We start from the raw sequence: 15,429 nt of genomic DNA on the forward strand, positions 1-15,429 counted from the left end.
AATAGAGAAAAACAGAAATGAGAGGGAGGGGGAGAGAAGAGAGAGACCCTATTCCCACAGAAAACACTGAGCCATGAAATCTCAGTGAACTGAACCAGCAATTCGTAGATAATCAAACCAGGGGGCTTAGCTGTTTCTCAGGTGTGGGGAACATATCAAAGACATGACTGAGGGGCTTAAAGAAATAACGAAGCCCACAGATTATCATTCTTTTTTCCTCTTTCATGCGGGGAGGAAAGAAAAAGACCCTTAAAACAATCTCGCTGTGTTGCCTCACCTCTAAAGTCACAGAATCAATTATAAACCAGCCCTTCACCCTCCACTTAGAAACAAACAACCTGCTTTCTAACAAGCAGTTTGGATTCAGGAAAAAATTGTCCTGTAATCTGCAACTCCTACAATTCCCCCCCCCCAGGAGGACAGAGAGGGACCCCACCGCTTTCCCTGATGGTAGCCGAGGTGGGGAGCCGCAGCCAGACCCCCCCTCTCTCCTCCTGCCCCCAGTGTCTGGGTGGGAGTGGGCTGCCTGGAAAGAGGAAGGGAAGGAAAAGCGAAAGCGAAAGAGGGAAAGTGAGGCATTTTCAGCTCTGAATCCCCAGAAGGAAAAAGGCATTTGAGCAAAAGGATTTTTGCTTCTTCAGAAACTTCACCTTTTCTTCTGAATCTCAAATTCGAGGCTTTGAAGATCAGGCAAGAGCGGAGCTTCTGTTCCTTCTGGGGCAGCTTCTGAATTTGGGGAGGAGACCCCCCCATAATCCCCCATTGCTCAATCGGGGCCTGGAGGGGGAGGGGAACTGAGGGAGGATATTAGGAGCTCTGAGTTGCTTCTCCAGAACTGGCTCCCCTTTGTGAAAGGGGCTGGAAACCCTCCCTTTGAAGGGATCCATGGACCATATAGACCAAATTTTTAATCAAGAACCCCTCCCCCCGGTCAATAGTGTCCCGCTTTACCAATGTTAAAATCTGGTCACCTTAATCTTAGTAGATAGCTAAGAATTCTAATTTAGGTCAGAAAAGAGTAGTCTTCTGTCTATTCAATTATATTAAAAATCGGTATATTTATTATAATACAAGAAAAGCTATCTTTCACTTTTTCATACATGCCACACATATATACTGTTTTCCTGTCTCATTTGTTCTAATTTTTTATTGTATAATTGAGTAAGAATCTATTGCAATAGTATCCATGACTATTGGAACATAAAACAATTATTTTAACAGTTAGAGCTACCAGAACAACTAACATGTTTTTCAAAATTATTTAAATTTGTTCAGTACATATTGTTAGAAATAGGGAAATAGTTTTTAAAACTTTTAATCTTTGATTTCTGTACAATGTCAGTATAATGTTTTTCAACAATTATCTGACAATGTGATTTCAGTCTGGATATACCTATTTGTAATTTGTTGCTGTTTCCAAAGTATTTTCAAATTTAGAAAATTTATTTTAAACCTTTGCTTATAAAACAAATATGATAACTTTGTTGTTTGTCAATTTAGCCTCTGCCAGTCTTTCTTAAAGGAATAAAAAGTTAATTTGATTCATAATAAGTCTAACCATTCTTTGTGCCAGAAAGTACTGGACTATGTGATACCACTGCCACCTATTTATTATCTGAAAGCTACAACTCAGATTCATGTTATAGTTGTAAACCATATCTAAATTATTAATTAGGTCAATTTGCCCCTTGTCATGGTGAGATAATTGTTTGAGACAGCCAATGTAATTTTAAAAAATCAAATTACTTTTAGGAAGCTGATAGCTTGTATTGATTGCTGGCCAACTGATAAAGATAGATTTGAACCTAAAATAATTGGATTCCAAAGCTAATTTAGGAATATTCTAATAAGAATGATCTGATGCAAGACAACCACTTTTAGATTGCTGACTTGTACAGACTTTGTTTGCATTGGTGCCACAAAACACATTTTTAAAAGTTTTTCATTTTGGACATGATATAAAAATAGTCCTTGGCATCAGTTAGTCAAATTTATGAATTCTGATTTCTACTTATTTCCACTGCAATTTCCCCCCACTCTTATGGGTAGATTATTAACATTCCAAATTTAATAATATTTGACGTGTACTTTGATTTGATGGTATTATGAAGGAAACCTTTTCCAAACTAATGACCTTCAGAAATATTTTGGATTTAAGAGTACATAATCCCTAGCTAAGCCAACAGTTACTTGAATGTCATCATCTAAAATATAACTATTACTATGCTAATATTCCAAATGTATCATTCAGTCATCTGATTTTATATGTAAATCTGCCATTCTACACTCTGGCTAAAGTTTAAAATGTTTAAGAATTTCATTCAGAATCAGTCTAAACATTTGGCACTTCATCTCAAGAATGCTTTCGGTACCTCTTCTAACTGCTCAATGTTTGAATTAATGTTCAGAATGGTATGGATAGCCTTTTAATATCTTTTATATTCAAATTTATATTCAGAGTGAGTATATGTGTCAACTATATAGTGATAAATTACATATATGGATTTGACCATAATACTCGCATGCACATTTCAATGAACTGGCATTTATGTTAAAAATATTGGTAAAGTATGAAAAGAATACAACATTGGATATACATGTGAAGATTTGCTTAAAGTCAATAACTGCAGCTGCTAACTGAAAAGCTAAATAAATAGCCCATTACTGTTGCCTTTTCCAATCCCAGGTGCTAGCTTTCTAAATAACTGTTTGCTGCATTCAAAATTTCGTCTTCATTATGATTTACCGGTATATTGTGGAAGTATACTACTTTGATACTGAAATATATGTATACCAGATGTAAAGACGAATAGCTATAATGTTTTTTAAAAGAATTAAGCTAGTTTGATATATAGTAGATTTCCATAACATCGACATCTTGTACAAGTACTGGTATATTTTCATATTTACCTTTATTTCCTGAAGATAAAGAGACAATAAGATGATAACTAATATTTTTCAAGAAAATCAGGAAAAACAGCTTGTCCACCACACAGCATATTATGCAGAAAATTGGGCTAAAATTTGTGTAATCCACAACTTTCATTCCTAAATCTTTATCTACAGCACAAATTAGGAGAAACTGATATAGAAAGTCCATTGTTAGAATATAGAATTAAAGAGTTGGAAGGGACCTTGGAGGTCTTCTAGTCCACCCCCTGCTTAGGCTGGAAGTCCTACACCACTTCAGACAAATGGTTATCCAACATCTTAAAAACTTCCAGTGTTGGAACATTCACAACTTTTGGACAACTTCATCGTCTTGATATAGTCAGTGGACTATGTTTAACTTATTATAAATCAATCTATCTATCTATCTATCTATCTATCTATCTATCTATCTATCTATCTATCTATCTATCTATCTATCTATCAGAGAGTGTGTGTGTGTGTGTGTGTGTGTGTGTGTGTGTGTGTGTTCCAGCATAACTCTGGAACGCCTCGAGCAATTTCATCCAAACTTGGTACACAAATGGGGGGGGGTAAGACACACCTAACACCCCTCTCTGTGTGTGTTCTGTTAAGATACAGCCTGTTGTGCCATACTGGCTTCTACTGTACAGCAGAGTTGAGTTGCCAAGGTAACGGCTTCACAATACTCCACAAGGAGGGACTCCCTTTGGTAAGGGGGAAAATCCAACATTAGAAATTATGTTTAGTCTGGACATTTTCCCCCCCTATAAATAAGTATCCGGGCAATGCCAGGTTATCAGCTAGTGCTAAGATAAAATGTCTTGTTTTCCAATATGCAATGGATTTTTTTTTAATTACTGCAGAGAAAACTATATTAGTGGAATTACAGATAAAGAAGAAGAAAGAATTAAGGAAAGTGCTGCTTATATTGCCAGAAGGAATCTTTTTGCTACTGGGGAAGGGATCACTACAACCAAAAAGAAAATTTCCTCTTCTGTAGAAGAAGAACACCATGAGAAAAAATCAAGAAAAGTAGCAATACGGGAGACAGCTGAAAGATTGGCTTTAAAGAAAACGGTATTAAATTACTCATTCATTAATGATGTGAGGCTTTGTTGTTGTTTACTGTTGTTAAAAATATCAAAATAGAGGACATGGTTACAAAAATAAGTAAGCCATTATTAGTTATTATGTTTCTGTTTGATTTCAAGTGGGGAAAAAACATAATTTCTGAACCATTAGGACTTAAATATTTGGTAGGATTCAGTATCTAAATATGAAATGCTGTAGAATAGATTTTTCAGGTGATGTTCCTGTATCTCTACAGATAAAAATGATAGAATTATGGGTCTATACGGATTGGGCAGAGTATGAATCTGTTCCCTCTGAGAAAAACTCCAACATCTTTCTTGGCGCCTGTTGAAGGGCAAGAATGTAGAAGGATCAGTTTCCCATCCCCAGTACTCTCTTTGTTTGGATAAAGGAATTCCCTCCTGTTGAAGCCAATAAATAAATCAATGCCAGCTCCAGAACTGCTGTAGACTGTTTTTTTTGGCTTGGACTATGAGTGAGCATACCAAAGGATTTTGCAACCAGCAGATCTATTGTCCCAACTGGCACGTGCTGTGGCCAATTTCTGACCCTTCTACATTTCTCTTCATGTAAGGAAAGATTATGTTGGGAGAAACAAAATTCCAAATTAGATACTAATATTTCCATAATTTCACATGGGAAAAGTCACATTCCCCTTTTACTTGGCCTCACTGCTTCCTTTAACAGCAGGTTTTCCATGCTGTTCTCTTTCTTAAGCCAACTTCAAAAATACCTGACCCAAATGCAGAGAGTTGGCAATGGAGTCATGTGTTCAGTCCAGATCATGACTGAATGGTCATTTCTCTGCTTCTTTCCCCTCCAACCTATGCAAAGAAAGGACCTCGTTGACTGATTTGGTGCCACTTCTTCCTTTCAGAGATTGTTCCTTTTTAACTAGTTGCAATTCCATGTGCCTTTTCTTACGTCTCCCTGTTGTTTGTGGACCTGGATACCTTCTCTTCTCACGTTATCTCCTTTTGCCCTAATCCCCTTATCCTAACTTTGTCACCACAAAATGAAAGCAGCAGGTAACAGGTTTCTTTTTCATTCCTACGTCTTCCTGAAGATGCAGGGAAGCTTTGTAATGAGGAAGAAATGCTAGCTTAGCTTCAAAAAGCAAAGCAGCAACTACAGAAGCGGCTTTAATATTCTTTGAAAAATGGAAAGGGAAGCTTTGCTTTCCCTAGACTGTGGAAAGGAAAGGGTGCTCACTGGAAAATGGATCATGAGCTTCCAGAGTTAAGAATGGCTAATTGTAAACTGTAAACATTGCTTTTTAAACAGTAAGAATTTTTTTTAAGGGAGATACCAATCAGGAGAGAACATAGTAACCCAATGGCTGCACAGGATAATAATTAGCCACTGGAGGTTGCCAGGTAGCACAGCCATTGGGAGAAAAGTCTTCATCTAGATGCCAAAGACCATCAACTCCGAAGGTCTTAAAACAATAGAAAATATCCATTCGAATCAAAGCTGGAAAACATGCATATGGGAAACATTTGCAATTTCGTGAGACTGGGAGTGGGATGGGGAAGTGGGAGGAAGAGGACAGGGAGGAGGGTCTCATCTGTTTCTGCACCGAGGAAGTGATGGACAGTCGATTCTAAGTCTGTCTAGAATTTAGAGAAAATAATAATGTTTTCATTTTATCCTGTGGTCATCTTCTTTAAGAAAATAATTAGGTACTTAAATGGCATGTTGAAAATTATGATAATATTTTATTATATTTATGAGCTGTACAGCAAATATATTTTATGTAGTAGTCTACCACAAAGCTAAGGCTAGTGCATGTCTACAGGATGATTTTTAAGGTGAAATGTTTGTCCTTACAGATAACAGAGACACAGGAGTTCCACAGAAAGTTAAATGAAGATAGCCTGCTACATGCTCCTGAATTTGTTATCAAACCTCGTTCACACACTGTCTGGGAAAAACAGAATGCCAGGTTGCACTGCACTGTGAGAGGCTGGCCAGAACCTCGTGTTACATGGTATGCTTGTCTCTTTATCAGCATTGTAAGTTGAAGTAATGCACTTAGAATAGGTTAACATAAACATAACATTTACTATAAATGCTGTATTGAGAAGATATCAAATCCAACTTTTAACATTGTCTAGCGAATTTTTGCATGCTTAAAGTAATTCACACATTATTATATAAATTAAAATATGTTTCATGTTTTTACTTTAATTCAGTACTTTATTTCATTGTGGGCTATCTTACGCCTGCTATATCCTAGAGAGCTTATACCGTATATCTTATTCCTGCAGAGGGCTTGAGAATAATGGCTATCATTAAGTGTGCTACAACACAACAAGTAACTTTTGCTTCAACACAACAATTAATTCTAAGTGAGAATTTTCCAAATCACACTAGGAATAATATTAATAATATAATATAATATACACTTCTTGAATCAATATGCATACTGAACACATTAACAGTTTGATGTTGGCACTATTGAATTTTGTGGCACAATTTGTCAATTGAAAAGCATTTATTTTGGAAAAAGATGTGTTCCAAATACGTTTATATGAAGAAAAGTTTGCAAATCTCACAGAAAAAGGCATTACATTTATATATTTAAAAAGGAACATGTACAAAAAGATTATATATTTTTAAACTGAATGCAAACTGATTAAGAAATAAGAAAAAAAAAACCTTTCAAAGTCAGAAATATGATAACATGATTACTTTGGCATAACGATGTTATATTGGTCCCATTACTCTTCTGAGTTGTTTTCAACTTGATAGCTTGCCTGAAATATAATTTGACAATGTGAGTAATTTAAAACTGCATCACTCCAATATTGTTATAGAAGCTACATCCAAGAATTGAATTTACTTTAAATTAAATTAGCTGTTGTATGGAATGTGATGCAATACTTCCCTTTAAATTGTGCTAACACTGAACATTTAAGTTTTGGTCCTATATATCTAGGAATTCAGTGTGATTTGCTATTGACTGAAACATGCAGAGAATTGCATTTTAAGTACTTAGCTATCAGTGGAAAGAATGAGCATCCGACAGGTGTTTGCTTTGGGATATGAAATGAAATCTAATAACTCTTGCTTATCATTTGTTAAGTAGATGTCATTCACATGCTTGAAACAAGCAGCACTTATACAACATGGAAATGTGATAAAAGTTGTGAACCCTTAGTGTTTTCAGCTGAATAAATGCTTATACATAGTGAATTATGTTACATTCAGTCATGTTCTCTTATTAGCTTTACTAGGAAAAATATGGAAAACTCATATCTTTGGGGAATTCAACTGTATGTTTGAACTGCTAACCCATAAAAAGAGTAAATGTGCTGCGTTTCCAAATTAGGAAATGACTTCCCTCTTCTGGAATGTTGCTCACCAGATGCTAAAATTGTGTGACTTTTATTTCATGCCATAAATAAAATTGTATTCCTTAAAATAAGCTAAAGATGAAGAAGAAATGTGTTACATCCAGAATTGTTCATGATGTAAAATGATGCAGGAAGAAAGAAATCCAAAATTTAAGTCAGCTATTGTGTTGTGTTGACTTTAATTTAATATGTAAGTTCTTAATTGCAGGTTGCTTCTAGAATTGATACTTTGCAGACCATTTCCGTTCCCCACTCTTGAAATAATTTTAATGAAATAGAATAATTTACATTAGAAAAAGAGACGGGAGGAAAAACTTAAATGCCATCTTCCTAATAATTTCCCAGTTTCCAGAGATTATCCTGCTGTTGCTGATTTTCAAAACAAGAAAAGATGTGAACTAGTAATCACTGATTTCTGAACCATATTCTGCTTGACTAATATTGTGGGAATGTGGTAAAACAGCCTTATTTAAAGAGATAAACTGGACAGAATTGAGGGAAATTAGGAGAATATGTATACTATTCTCAATTTATAGAATAATGCCAAAGATCTCAAATTACTACAATGAGATTTCATGACACAGATGATTTGAAACTTCTACAATCTTAAAAGAATTAACTTGCATACAGTATGAATTGATATCTTTGCCAGTGTCTCTGAAGTGATCATCTGCCTCCTCATGTTTCTAGATAGCTGATTCCCAATATAGGTGCCCGCTTGCTTTAATTGGGCAGCTGGAATGACCTTCATACTTTGGGCGACCCTGCTGGAATGTATAATCTTGGCCTACACTCCTGACATTCTTCACCCATGCCGCCCAGGAACACCCTCCCACTTCATGATAAGGCCACACAGCAAAACTTGGGGAGATTTTAATTTAGTAGTTTTGAATAAAAATATTGATTCTTCTGAAAATTAGTACTCTGTCTTTAAGAACAGCTCAAGTAAAACATTCTCAAAGTTTCTTATATATGTGAAAGTTGCCAGATCTTGTCTACCTAAACAAACAATACCAGGTCATTTTGTTTATGATGTATCCCAACTATTCTGGGACATTTCCTTGCTTGTAGAGCTCTCAAACTCCCACCCCCTTTGGAGAAGAAGATATATTATATTCACATATTTAAAGATGAAAAAACAAGACAAATAGCTACATTATATTTATAGTTCAGCAAAGTATCGGGGGAGTTTTTAATTAGGACTTAAGTATGTACAGTAGTGGGATTCAAATAATTTAACAACCGGTTTTCTGCCCTAGTGACCAGCTGGATAGGTGTGGCTCAGTGGTCATGTGACTGGGTGGATGTGGCCAACTCAATGTCACTCACATCAATGGGCACTTGGCCTTAGCTATTACAATGGAATAAGGGTTAACCGGAGAGACAGTTTCTATAAACTAGGCTAGAAACAACACCAGAATGTTTCCTTCCTGCCTTCCTTACAGGATTATCCCTGTAAAGTGGAATAAAATGAAATTAGAGTTTTTTCCAAGAACCGGTTCTCCGAACTGCTTAGAAAGTTAACAACCAGTTCTCCCGAATAGGTGCAAACTGGCTGAATCCCATCACTGAGTAGGTATTGTATAATCATGCTTTCATAAAAGCATTCTGAAAAGATATAGGTAGCTAAATATTATACAAATCAGCTTATTAAAAAGATTGTTTTTGCATTTCAAACATTTAAAATATACACATATTAATACACACACCAGGGGTGGGTTCCTGCCAGGTGTAACCTCTTCTATAGCAGAGGTTCCACAAATCTACAGTGCTGTTTAGAACCAGTTCCAGCTCCCTTCCCCTGCCCATCCGCACATCATCAAGATAAAGAGCAAGAGGAGGAATTCTGGGAGTTGAAGTCCACAAATCTTAAAGCTGTCAAGTTTGAACACCCCTAGGGTTTTTTTTTCTAAAGGGTTATGGGTGCAAGGGTCTTGTAACTTGACAGCTTTAAGACTTGCATGCTTCAAATGCCAGAGTTTCTGAGGCAACATTTTGTTGCTAAGCAAGAGCGTTGTTAAGTGAGTTTCACCACATTTTATAAGTTGGCCACCCAGTCTCATGGCCGGCAAGCCATTCCCACCCGGTCACATGACCAGCAAGCCACTCCTACCTGGTCACATGGCCGGCAAGCCACTCCCACAAAGTAGGCCACAGCTACTGAAGAGGTTCTAAAAATTTTTGAAACCCACCACACACACACACACACACACACACACACACACACACAAATGCATATGTAGAGATAGAAAGAGAGGGAGGGAGGGACAAAGGGAAGTCATTTTAAAGTCTCTTGTTTGTTGAGCGTATTATCTGATCTCACAGCTTCTGAATCTAGTCCAGCCAGTTACTCTGTTCTCTGTCAGTCACATATGTTTGTTTAAATTATTAAGGTAATTGTAATTAAGAATGTAACTAAGAACAGAATAAGAACATCTGTTCTGGTATTTGTGTGCACCAGGTAAATTTCTGTTAATGTAAAAAAATAACAACAAGGTTCATTCAGTTTAGTATTTTGCTATTTAGAATTTTCAGAATATTAGACTATTTAGAGTATTCAGAATAGATGTTTATATTTAATAACCTCATACCTTTAGTCCAAGTAATGTAGTTCGAAGTCATCTTCAGCGTAATTTCCTTTCTATGATATAATATAAGCAATAATATAGATATACAAGATTAACAAAGTATTATTATACAGCAAATTAACATGCAGTTGAAAAGTGAGGAAACAAAGTTTTTTGCTGGAAAGTGATGAAAAATATAGCAGTTTTTAAAATAAAAAATCTATTAAGAATGGTCATTCTTGATTCCTGTACATGTGCACTAATTGTTAATATGCTAAGCAAAATAATCCTTAAGTTAACCCACTGCTTTAGTTCGGCTGTTAATTGTGGTAAAATTTGGTTCCATTTAAATTTAATATAACAAGTTGTGCATTTTCCATGACACAAGCTATTGAAAGGCAACACCTTTGAATGTGAAGAGGGATAAAAGAAATATTTTTGTTGTTGTGCCTTTCATTAGAAGAGCTAAATATAATAATTTGGAGTCTGATCCAACTAGATGTCACAGCTGTTTATCAAAAGGAACCATGCTGATCATAGACCAGTACTACAAATTACATTTTTTTGTCATAAACTAAAATCATGGATTAGGCTAGTATAATCACATAATAATACTGTACAAGTAAATTGTAAGTTAACGTTTAAGAATTTGGGGCATAAAAATTAATATAATCAGGTATACAATCTATACAAGGTAATTGTTTAGAATAATAAAATAGTAAAATTATTGATCTAAAATATATTGGTCCATTTTAATGGTAAACTCCATGGAAAAAAATGTTGTTGTAATTGCTGTTGTTATACCTATACTAGAAAAAATGTAGTGCTGTAATGAATAAGGGAGAATAATACATAAAGAGGGATTTTGGTTTCAAAATTAAGAGTCCATTCCAGCCTTGATCCCTCCTAACTCCGAGCCTCAGTTCTTCTAAGGTGTAAGGGATTGCCTCCCCTTCAACTCTCTCCAACTGCCTATTCATCTCGTCTGTTTTGGCCACCTTGCATTCTCCCTTGGCTCGAGAGCCGTGTAGTCTTGGGGCTGCTTGCCATGCTGAGGCTTAGGGACTTCTTGGTGCAATATAGCTCTGCAGCTCCAAGAAACCCCTGATTTGCAACATAGCCAAAAATTACTGCCACCTCTGAAAGTCTCAGCTGCCACAACTTGGTCTAGCAACACAGTGCAAACTCTAGTCTGTCCAGCAGTGTAACACAAAGCTACAATTGCTCAAGGAAGCTCCGGCTACCCCAGCAGTATGGCCCAAGCCACAATCATCCTAGTCAGTCTCAGTGGCCCCAGCTGAGTAGCAGCCACAGTAGTCTTCTCCACCCTATATCTTGAGACCCCTGCCACCCTGGGCTCCACCATCTCAGCTGACTTCTTGCTCCTAGTGCTGATGAGGTGTGTATGCCCTGGCTGTTCATTAGGCAGCTTCTAGCTAGCTGTAATCATATTTCCCTGGTCTCACAAAGAAACTGCTGGGCACGACCTTGGCAATAACATGTCATGTAGCCCACAGCCGCCTTACCAAGAGCCAGACTGGGCATGCTTGGTCAGCAGCAGGAGCAATAAGAAAGCAAAGATCAGCTAGGCAGCAGGGGCCATGGAGTGCAAGATAGGGGTGGAGATAGGCAGGTGGAGGAGCTGAAGCACCCCTTGTGTCATAAGGATGAGTTACCAAGCACTCAAATAGTGATCACATGACTGCAAGAACACAGCAATGGTCATAACTTGAAGGAGCAGTAATAAGTAACTTCAAATGGTCCCTAAACAAATAATACTGAAACACAAACCAAAATCAGATTTTTAAAAACAGTTTTACAAAAGAGAATGCAGTAGGGTACATAATTGAATACTTGTTAATTAAGACTTCAAGTTCAATAATACTATTGACAAATGCTTCGTATTCCATGCTGATGGAAATATTTGCTGCCATCTTCTGGATATTTTTTTTTCCTTAAATGCTTTTCAAAGCTAAATAAAAACTCAGCAGTCTTACTGAAGTTTGCCATGTTTATTTTATTATTACTACATATACCCTTCCATAAATGTATACAAATGATGTAATATGAAATCAGATGCGTAAAAGTGTTGCACTTTATGAGTCATATTTTTCTACACTGCAATATTCCAGTTAGATATTTTCAATCAGTTTATATGTGAACAAGTAGTTCAATTTAGTCTCATTCTTTATTTTTTGCTAAATCTATTTTTTATGAAATTTCTTCTTCGTTTGATGTGTTTATCATAAAACCATTTTTATTTCATAGGTATAAAAACAATGTTCCCATCAATATCCATACTCATCCTGGTAAATATGAAATCCAAAGTCGATATGGGATGCACTCTTTGGAGATTAACAAGTAAGGGAATAGTATATAGTTTTTGTAATCTTTTTCCTTTTTCTTTAGAATTACAGTATGTGATAATTCCCTATAGTATATGAGTATGTCTTTTGAAGATGGTGCTAGTAATATACTGCAAGAATGTTGAAATAGGAACTACTGGTTTTTAATTTATTGGGGACAGAACCATTTTATGAAAAGTTATACATATTCTCAAACTCCTTGTAACAATATAAGACATCCTGAAGCTGATTTGATGTTTTGTACGTCCTTCTTGATAAATTTCCACTAGTACTGTATTAAGATTACTTATCTAGCATAATTAATTAATTAATTAATACATTAATGTTTATATTTGATATATACTTAGATAATTTACTGAATTCTAGGCATATAAGAAATTCTAGGTAATTTCTAATGTTTGAAAGTAATGCCAGATAATGCTCTTAATCTTTAAGGGAATTTGCCCTTTAAAGAGAGTCATAATATGTCTGTGATATTGGGCTTTTTTTTTATTCAAATCTTACTCTTACAAGGATCCTTTAAATCTCTCAATATAATCTGGGTCTTGAACAACACCAAAATATTTTTATATCTTTTCTACATAAGACCCTCTGTTATAAATGGCTCCAACTTGATTTAAGTAGAATTTTGCAATTTCTTATTGAACCAAGTACAAAAACTCATGATTAACGAGCAAGAGATCCTGTTGAGCTTTCACAAATTTTAATTTCCCATGACTGCAGGGCACACAAGGAAATCTGCTGGCCCTGCTCAAGCTTCATATTTTGGGATGCTGTTGCTAGAAGAACAAAACGTGTATATGTTTATGGGATGTGTAACCCTGGAAAATATGGGAGGAAGAACTGGATGATTGGAAGCTGTCTTGGCCTACGGGGACAATAACAATTTATGAAAGCTACCAATATATCTGTGCTTTGAATTCCCTAAAAAAGAATTTGTGATTATTTTATTATATTGCATGTAATTGGTTTTTTTTTAAAAAAAGAAAACATGTTAGCATAAGGAAAATGGTGTAGTAATGAGAAGCTTGACACCTGGATATGTTATAGGAAACCATGACAGACAATCTTAAAACAAATTCAATGTACCTTTATTTAGAAATTAAATCTCGATTAAATTATTATAGGAAAGAATGTATAATAATCATTTTCTGATTTGACCCTATATAGAATAAAAAGTACTAATTAAATTAGAAATTATTTAATCTTTTTTATTGACTAAGTATGCCAACAAAGCAGAAAGTTCATAAAATTAACTTTCAAATCTAATAGTTTGTGGAAAATGCAAACTGTATCCAAACAGGGTTTGTTGTACTAGTTACGTTCCTTATAACATTTTATGCCTAGTATATGTTTTCGTAGTAATAAATTATATAATATAGCATCATTATTATACTATATTCTTAAATACTCTTTAGGGTAGGAAATGCCTATTGATATTAATACAGATTTTACATTTTTGTCCAGCTCAAATGCTGGTATAAACTTATATTATTGTAAAAATAAGTAGTGAAAGCATTTTATGAAATATTGGGTTGTTTTGGGGGATGAGATTTTCAGAGATGTTGTTGTCTTTTCCCTATATTTATCTTTCCCGGTGCTCCCAAAAATTAAGAATATACGGAACATCAATTATTTTAATATAGAAAAGATTTAAACTAAAAATTCTGCATTTAAGTAATACAATAAATGAAAATGTGTACAATGTAGAAAGATAAGTTATATAGCCTATGAATCTAAATATATTTCCTAAAAGGGGATACAATACATGACATCTCATTTTAAGAAATAAATTATGCTTATAAGGCATTTTAAACAACCCTTTTCATAATTTTGGGCAGTATGAATTAAATGCAAAGGAAACCAGGTTAATATAATGCCTTCTTTTCCTTACTCCCTTTTATTCTACACCTTGTATATTAAGCATAATTAGCTATTTTCAGCAAACAGTTAACATATTGGGCTTTGATTTGATGCCCCTAGGCTGTTGCTTACTCAGGCTTTAGCCTAGATCTGGCTCTGCTTGTCAATGCAGATATTATCTCCCAGAGAACAGAGGATGATAGGATTTAGCATGGGAATCAACTAACATGTCTTCATTCTCTGTTAGTTTCAAGGGTAGATCGAATGCCTGAACAAGTTATTGTCTGTCAATAGAAAAAAATGGGAATATGAAAGCATTTCTTGAGGGATGTGAAATGTCAGAATTAAAGATTGAAAAATGGCTATCAGTGGAAGAAACTAGAGAGAAAACGATAGTGTTGTTGTAATAGAAATTTATCTAGATTCTAGATATGTATTGGTTGCTTGCCCATCCAGCAAGCAGAATTTGTGTAATTTAAATCACTATCCAAAGCTTGAAAGATTTGTTACTAAATGCCAGGTAGTCAATAAGAGAAACACGTAATCCAGGATCTGATTATCTTATCAATGTAACACTGTCTGATCAATGCAAGTAACATAGGATGATGAATCTAGTTGAATTTGTCCTATTCAGTAACAGGTCTGACTTTGGTGATATGAAGGTGGGCTGGTATAGGATCACTGGTTAATGCTCCTTGCCAGTTGCTTCATCTAGTCTACACCAGGTTCTGAGTTATGTTTCTAAAGTTTGTGTTTTCAGAAGAGTACAACAGTAAATTTGCTTCCTGGTGCTCAACTGTCTTTTCACCTTGTCAAGGTGTTCTTAAATGTGATGTTAGAGTATATCAGCCTTGTTTCTAGAAATGTTGATGTCTACACCGAAATCTTGTCAGAAGTAATCATGGCCTTCATGATTACCCTATGTAAGTTATTTTATAACTGCAGTTAAACTCAAAAGTCATTAGCATAGTATTTTTGCTGCCCAAAGTAATGTCAGGATATATCACAATATAGATTTTTAACAGGTACAAATTTATGAATGAACATCATTTTGATTGATATGTTCCATTAGCTCCTGTACAATGTTATTATAGTATAAGGAATGTGATCAAAGATCATTAAGAAGTAATAAATATAAGTATAATCTTTATTGTCATTGTACAACAAAATTGGTTAATACAATGAAATTGGTTAAAAATCTTTAATAACTCCCTGCAGGTATAGACTAGTTTTTGCCTAACTCTACTGTGGCACCAGGAGCTCAAAGCC

The 15,429-nt window shown here is 35.2% G+C and overlaps 1 protein-coding gene across 1 annotated transcript in view; it reads left to right on the forward strand.

The window, feature by feature from the left end:
- MYOM1 (myomesin 1) overlaps positions 1-15,429 on the forward strand; it is an 83,622-nt gene that overhangs the window by 14,819 nt on the left and 53,374 nt on the right. Inside the window, exons 4-6 of the mRNA XM_032222248.1 lie at positions 3,777-3,990; positions 5,838-5,995; positions 12,200-12,292. Coding sequence (XP_032078139.1) covers positions 3,777-3,990; positions 5,838-5,995; positions 12,200-12,292 — 465 coding nt within the window. The remainder of the gene's footprint in view (positions 1-3,776; positions 3,991-5,837; positions 5,996-12,199; positions 12,293-15,429) is intronic.

Source organism: Thamnophis elegans, chromosome 8 (genome assembly GCF_009769535.1).
Source record: "Thamnophis elegans isolate rThaEle1 chromosome 8, rThaEle1.pri, whole genome shotgun sequence".
NCBI classification, from domain to species: Eukaryota; Metazoa; Chordata; class Lepidosauria; order Squamata; family Colubridae; genus Thamnophis; species Thamnophis elegans.